The 7,481-nt window shown below is 44.3% G+C and overlaps 1 protein-coding gene across 1 annotated transcript; it reads right to left on the minus strand.

Moving 5' to 3' along the window:
• Positions 1 to 4,960: 4,960 nt before the first annotated feature.
• GPR37 (G protein-coupled receptor 37) lies at positions 4,961 to 7,384 on the minus strand. Its single transcript, XM_017873812.1, has one exon. The coding sequence runs from the start codon at positions 6,203 to 6,205 to the stop codon at positions 4,961 to 4,963; it is 1,245 nt and encodes a 414-aa protein (XP_017729301.1). The 5' UTR covers positions 6,206 to 7,384.
• Positions 7,385 to 7,481: the final 97 nt, after the last annotated feature.

Consider the following 7,481-nt stretch of genomic DNA (forward strand, 5'->3'; position numbering starts at 1 on the left):
GGGAGGGATTGCATTGGGAGTTATACCTGATATAAATGACGAATTGATGGGTGCTGATGAGTTGATGGGTGCAGCACACCAACATGGCACAAGTATACATATGTAACAAACCTGCACGTTATGCACATGTACCCTAGAACTTAAAGTATAATAAAAAAAAATTAAAATAATAATAATAATAATGAGCAAAAATTCATTCCAGTTGCCATATTCGATGTCTGAATTATTTGATTTTTTTTTTTTTTTTTTTTTTTTTTTTTTTTTTTTTGAGGCAGGGTCCCACTCTGTCACCTAAGCTGGAATGCAGTGGCATGATCACGGATCACTGCATTCAACCTCCAGGGTTCAACCTCCAGGGTTCCAGCAATCCTCCCACCCCAGCCTCCTGAATGGTTGGGACTACAGGCATGCACCACCACATCCCACTAATTTTTGTATTTTTTGTAAAGACGGGGTTTTGCCATGTTGGCCAGGCTTATCTTGAACTTCTGCGCTTAAGCAATCTGCCTGCATGGGCCTCCCAAAGTGCTGGGATTACACGGGTGTGCCACCACACCTGGCCCAAATTATTTTGTGTTAAACACTTGTTAGATTCCTAAGTGAATGGTAGGTATGGTAGGGAACTCCTCTGCCATTCTCCTATTGCAATCCACACTCACACATATCTCCACCTCCCCCAATACATATAAAAGCATACTACATATACAACTTTTGTTTTGAGTATAGTTTTTTTCTTGTGACTATGTAATAAACCACTTTAAAATGATGTGTCTAGGAGGATGGCCATCATCTATCCAAATTTTCTTCTCTCCTATCCGGCTTCTCCTACCATTTCATTTGTCCTTGGTCTTTATGAGATTTATTACTAGGCCATAAAGATGTCATAATCCTGGAATAGAAAAGGAAAAGTCATCAACTACAACAGTTCCCAGAACATTCTCACTCACAGTGATATTAAACATCATAAAACTTCCTTTCTCACAATAGACCTTGGAAACTGGGTGCTATCCTCAAGCTTTAGGCCAACAAATTAAAATAGAAAGAGGAGTTGAATGCAAATTACAAAGAGTATAGGTTTTACTTAAGAAATATCTCCTATTTTTCTCCCCCAAAAGTCCATGATTCCCTTCAGATTATGCTAATACTCAAGCTGTAGAGGAGAAAGAACTGTGGTAGAAAAGAAAAATAAAGCAAAAGAGAAGCTAGGAGAGAAAATTGTAAAATCAATCATAATCAATTGAGAATACAATTTAAAATTATGAAAATTTTAAAATAAAACACTGGAAAAGGTTAAACATATTACTGGAAAATGGTAAATGCTACATCATAAATCAATAAGAAGGTATTATACATAGTTTTTTAAAAAAGGAAAAATAGCCAAGAAATAAATTAGTATAAGAAAGCAACAAGTGAAGGAAAGGCAAAATTTAGAAATATGAAAGCAGACAAGATGTCAAGCAATTTTTAAAAATCTTGAGGTCAGAGGCAAAATTTTGGAAGGGGATTTGGAGAAAGTTTGAACAAATGTAATATATTTGTAATGTCCTTCACCAATCTAACATACTTCATGATTTTAAGAACATAAAATGTAACCTATATAACTTTTTGGTCATTAAAGTAATCTTGCTAGGCTCATTAAAAGCATAGTTGTCTCAGATTACCGCAATTTTAAAAATTTTAATTAACTATCAACTGCAGAACTTACTGACAGTTTATGAGAAACAAGATGAAACCTAAGAACAAAAGAAGCTATACATTTTATTATATAACAAATGATGTTTACGGGTTTTTATTTTTTCCTGTGTGGTGGATAAAAAAAAAAAAAGAAAAAATGTTTCAGATGCCAAAGAGCAGAAAGGAAAAGAAAACACTCACTGGATAAAGCTTGTACTTCATATATGTTTGTCTAATCAGCAAATATAAACATGAAGCATTGAAACCAAGGGTCTGGTGGCCACTGACTAGGTATATATGTTTAGGATAGTCTCTGAGCTTCAATTTCATCTTTAAAATGAGGGAGTTGGATTAGAACATTATCTATGTCTGATTTAACATGATTGTTCAAAAGCTACTGTAGGCCGGGCACCATGGCTCACGCCTGTAATCCCAGAATTTTGGGAGGCAGAGGTGGGCAGATCACAAGCTCAGGAGATCAAGACCATCCTGGCCAACATGGTGAAACCCCGTCTCTACTAAAAATACAAAAAAAATTAGCCAGGCGTGGTGACACTCTCCTGTAGTCCCAGTTACTCGGGAGGCTTAGGCAGGAGAATAGCTTAAACTGGGGAGGCAGAGGCTGCAGTGAGCTGAGATCGTGCCACTGCACTACAGCCTGGAGACAGAGCAAGACTCTGTCTCAAAAAAAAAAAAAAAAAAAAAGGCCACTGTAGTGGATGCTGTGGTTTTCCACCCAGACAGCTCCCTCCAAAGTCCTTCAAGAATTGAAGCACTGATTCCTCCAGCTGTTGGGGCTATTGGTTGACAGTGCTTAGCTGCATCCCTCTCTAGGAATTGCCCTTGACCAAAGAGATCCACCCAACTCAAGGTTATACCCCAGCCTGGGAGCAGCCTTGTATCCAATGCCTTACATCTAATGACTGGTCCATAAAGAGATGTCAAGGCTGAGCCCTCTTGCCCCGATTTAGGATATGGCTGCATGGCCATCCCAGCCCTAAAGCTCCTAATGGTGTCAGCTGAGGTCTTTGTGGCAACTGCATCACAGTTCAACTTCTCCCTTTGCCCAATCCTGCTTACTTCCTTCCCTAATAGGTGTTGAACCTGAGAGCACAATCCAATAAACTTGATGCTCCAGTAAATCTACATCTCAGGGCCTGTTTTTGCAGGAACCCAACATACAAGAGACCCTAAATACCTCTTACTTTTGTGAAAACATCAGTGCCTCCTGGAGATACACTTTTATTTTGAGATTTGGGCTGTAGTTCTTGCTCTCAGTAATCAGGAATTATGAAGCCAGCAATATTGTCCAATAATTATTTGTATAAAACATTATAAAATTATTTCAGAGTAATAAGGATTAGGTAGAAATATAGAAATGCTACATATTAAAATTTTCACTCACTATTTCAACAGTAAAAATGTATATTATACTCTAATTTTAAAAAAATAAACAAATGAGTGAATTTTTTAAGCCTTTGATTCTCTAAGAAAATAAACGCTAGCACTAATAACTGAAAATAGAGAAAGCTATTAGGATGGGGAAAATTAAGCAAAATACAGAAAGTAGAAGATTTTACTAATAATAAGAGGTAAAAAACAAAGCACTCTTGAGGAACTAATTAAATTAAAAGTGAAATACAAATGAAAATATTACATTCATAAAAACTCAGAATTATGGAGAAAGAAAATTAAAATACATACATAATAAATGCCATTGCTCAAAATGCTTATATCTCATTAAATTAACCAAAGTTTTTATATTCTTTCCTGAATTTGATATTCTTTTACGGTGTTCTTTCAAGAACTTTGATGTTTTTTTTTCTTTCCCCAATTTCTTTTTTCTGTCCTACTGTTTTTCCTCTAATGTATATAGATTTCTACATGTCCAGTACATGTCCAGTGAGATAAACCAATACACTTCTCTGTCATTGAGGTACCTCTCTTGTCTGCTTTATACTTTTGTCTCTTTCTTGCATAAGTCAATTTCTTCTGATAAAAAAAAAAAAAAGAAATTTGAAACTGACCTTGAAGAGGCAGCTTGTTAAATAGACACATATTCTCTAACATGAGTTCAACTGCCTTCTTCACAATTCAAAAATGAACTATCTACGAAACAAAAGTAGATGTTTCAGAGATACTCCAAGCTTGGCAACAGGAGAACTCATGGATGCCACTAAAGTAGCAACAGCTGATTTCATAGTCATGGAATGATCCTGCACCTGATCCCTGTCAGGATAACAGAGAGTCTTATTTACTGTCTCCAGCTTTGGTTCGTCTAAGTAGGTACTGTTTTCTGTTTACTTATCCCCCAGCTTTAGGCCTGGAACAATGTTGAACATAGTGTCACAGGCCCTGGTGCCAGACAGGATCAGGGGCTGTGGAATATTTACAGTTTCCCTTCTTCTGCTTCCATAAATGAAATGGACAGTCTGAATGGAGAAAATCAAGGGCCAGCTGGCTAAAAACACAACTGGCAGCAACACAGTTGGGTCCCTTCCAAGAGCTGGTGTTTAAAGAGAGGCCATTTAAAGAGCAAATTCCACCTACCACAATAGTGGGCCAGGACACTAGCTGTAGGATGAAACACTCAATTTCACTCAAAATGATTTTTGTTTCCAAAGTTTGGAAACTAGATGTGCCCCCTTCTTCTCAAGAAATTTTCTAGTCTTAGGGTCAATCCCTTAAAATAGCCAATCTTTCCACTTATAACAAATGACAAATGTATAACTTTGAGAATGTTAAACAAATCGTGTGCCATGGTGGCCAAAGTCTTATTTTTGCTTTAGTTCACACAAACACACAAAAATAAAATTAAGAAACCAAGATGGGAAAAGAGAGAAACAAGAAATGACTTTAAGAATGTAGATGGGATAGCATGGAAGACAGCCAGACAAACTAATTTGAAAGGTTATTAATATATAATTAGGTCAACTGACAAAGAAACATAATTTTCTCTTTCTTTCTTTCTTTCTCTTTCTTTCTTTCTTTCTTTCTTTCTTTCTTTCTTTCTTTCTTTAAAATCTTACTCCAACTTTGATGTTTAAGAAAAAATGCAATAATCTTGGGGGGAAAATCACATTGAAGCACTAGATAACTAGAAAATAAATGCTAATGAATTTTTTTTTTTTTTCTTGTAGGCTGTGATGATGACAACCGTAGGCTGGCCATTTATTTAACCCTAAATCTCTGACAAGTACCAAATCAGAAATATGCATAACACCATATTCAGGGAGATAGATTTATACACAAAACAGTTCTGTATATTGCGAGATCATCATTTTTTTTACAGCCCAGGAGCAGATGAATTTGAAGGTGATTTCGCGAAACTGTCTCTTTTTGTATATATATATACATGCATAAATGATTGAAAAGAGAAATGAAAGAGGGCCCCAGATAAAAAGGAAAGGCGTTCAGCTAGGTAGTTGCATCCAGCAGCAGTTCTCTGATGCCATAATTCCGAAAACAGATAAAGCCAATAGCTTGAGACCCCCCTGGAAGGCATTACCTCTATATAGGGCACGATCTTGCAGGAGAAGTCCTCCAGCAGCCACTTCTTGGTCAGCTCGTGGAATATGACCAGTGGAAGGCAGAAGAAGATGATGAGAAAGTCCCAGAAGGCCAGGTTGGCCAAGAGGGAGTTGGAGATGCTCCGCATGTAGTAGTTGTGACACACGATACACATCACCGCCAGGTTGCCAATGATGCCGGTCCCGAAGATCACCACGGACAGACACATGACCGCGTAGGCTCCATAGGACTCCTGGGTCAGCGGGTAGAAGGGGTTCTTCAGTCTCACACGCCGGTTCGTGCTGTTTCCCCGGCGGGGACCCCCAGGCTCATGGATTCCTTCACCCAAGGACCCATTCTGGGCCAGCGCCCGGCCCGGGAGTGCAATTGTCCACCCTTCGTGCCCCGCCGGTCCATTGGCCGTCTTGGGTGGGGGCTTGTGGTGGGAACCTTGGAGTTTTCCGGCTCTCCTTGGCCAGTAAAAAAGATCGTTGGCTCCGGGCACTGTCTTCACACTCTGCTCCTGGCTGCGCCCGGAAATGCCAGCGCCTCTGGGACCCTTCTCTTCCTCCTCTGAGATCTGAAGGAAGAGCTGGAGGGCCGTGGGGCTCCCTCTCCCCAAACTTTCAGGCGGCTTCTGACCCCGAGCACCTTTCCACCTCCAGGGGCCAGGTGGTCTGGTTGGAGGTCCCGGGGGTCCAGCTGCCGACGCCTCCGCCCTTCTGCCTGCAGCCAGGTCACGGCCCGGGGCAGCCGGCAGGTCCCAGGAGGGCGCCGCAAGCACCGCTGCCCCCTGTTCCTCCCTGGGTGCTCTGGCTCGCAGAACGTCTCTTGCAGAATTTCCTGGTCCCCAGACGTCCCTGCCGCGGCGCTGGATCGCTGTAGGTGAACAGCTCTCCCCCAGACAAGTTTCGTTCCTGGACGCAGGGGCGAACCCGAGGGCAGAAGAAGCAGACACCTTGAGCAGTAACAGAAGCAGTAGCCGCGACATGCGGGCGAGAAGCGCGCCCGGGGCTCGCATGGCTTGGTGAGGGCACACCCGGCAGCCGCAGCTCCTGCTTAGTTAGGATCGACACCTGCTGCCGAAGTTGCTGCTGAGAGTTAGGCACATGTCACATACTCACCCCCGCCCGGGAAGCGGGGAACCGGAGATTACGGGGATAGCGGAAGAAGGGTCTTGGGGGTCACACACACGCCCAATACAATCCTTCCTCGTTTGGCATCTTGTGCATTTCTCAGCCAAATTCAGTCCCAGCGAGGTGTGCCCTCCAAGGTTCGTAGAGGGAATAGGCTACTCCCGGTGACTGACCTTGAAAAGTTGCAATCAACACCTGACTGTTGATTATGTAGAGACTTGCGGGAGCTCGGACGAAGCCCCACACTCCTCACTGCCTTTGGGTGGGGGTGGTGGCCTTCTTGGTAACAGTTGCTCTGCCTATTTACATCCTTTCGACAGTGTTTTATCCAGTTGCAAGCCGAGGTCTCTAGGGGAAAAGAAAAACAAGTCCCCCTCCCCCAGACGACTGGTAGTCACAACCCCGCTCCCAGCTCGCTGGAAACAGGTTGCAAACAGTCGGAAGCAGAGCTGACGCGCCGGCGAAACTCTTGCCCCACCGAACCCCAGCGACTTGAGAGCCTACTGCAGCCGAGAAGAAGCGGGATTCCAACCCCGCGGCCACTGCCAAAGTTGCTTCTCCTCCAGCTCAAAGTTGACGACTGGGCGAAGCGGGCTGCTGGACGGTGTGCCGCTGCAGAGAAGGAAATCGTCGGGAGAAGGGGGAGAAGAGGGCCCCTGGCCGTCGGTGGACGGTGCCGCTGGCCGCGGGAGCTAGTCACTGCCACAGCGGGCGCGGCCGGGGCGGGGAGGGTGGTGCCTGGAACCGCCGCGGGCCAGGCAGTGCGCGGCCGGGAAGGGGAGGTGGCCCGGCTTCGCCCTCGCGCTCCAGTCGCTGCGCGCGCCCGCGAAGCTCGACTCTTCGCTTGTTGCCTCCTCCCACTCCTTCGCCTCCTTCTCGGAGAGATACTGGTTTGTGGGGAGACGGGATCCCCTGGTGGTTCACCACTCACTAAACCCACACACGTTTCATTCAAGCCATTTGTAGCGGCTTCCACTCCGAGGAGCTGAGAGGGAACAAGGGCGGAGGCGCGGAGCCTGCGCGGCTCGAGGCTAGGGATGGGCGGGACAGGTTAATTCCCCAGATGTCGAAACCAGCCTGACAGGTCCCCGAGCCCGGGCTGGGGGCGGGTGCGGGGCGGGAGTGGAGGGTGGGGGTGGGAACGGGAATATGAGAGGGGTC

The sequence above is a fragment of the Rhinopithecus bieti genome, unplaced genomic scaffold (assembly GCF_001698545.2).
Source record: "Rhinopithecus bieti isolate Rb0 unplaced genomic scaffold, ASM169854v2 scaffold_7683, whole genome shotgun sequence".
NCBI classification, from domain to species: domain Eukaryota; kingdom Metazoa; phylum Chordata; class Mammalia; order Primates; family Cercopithecidae; genus Rhinopithecus; species Rhinopithecus bieti.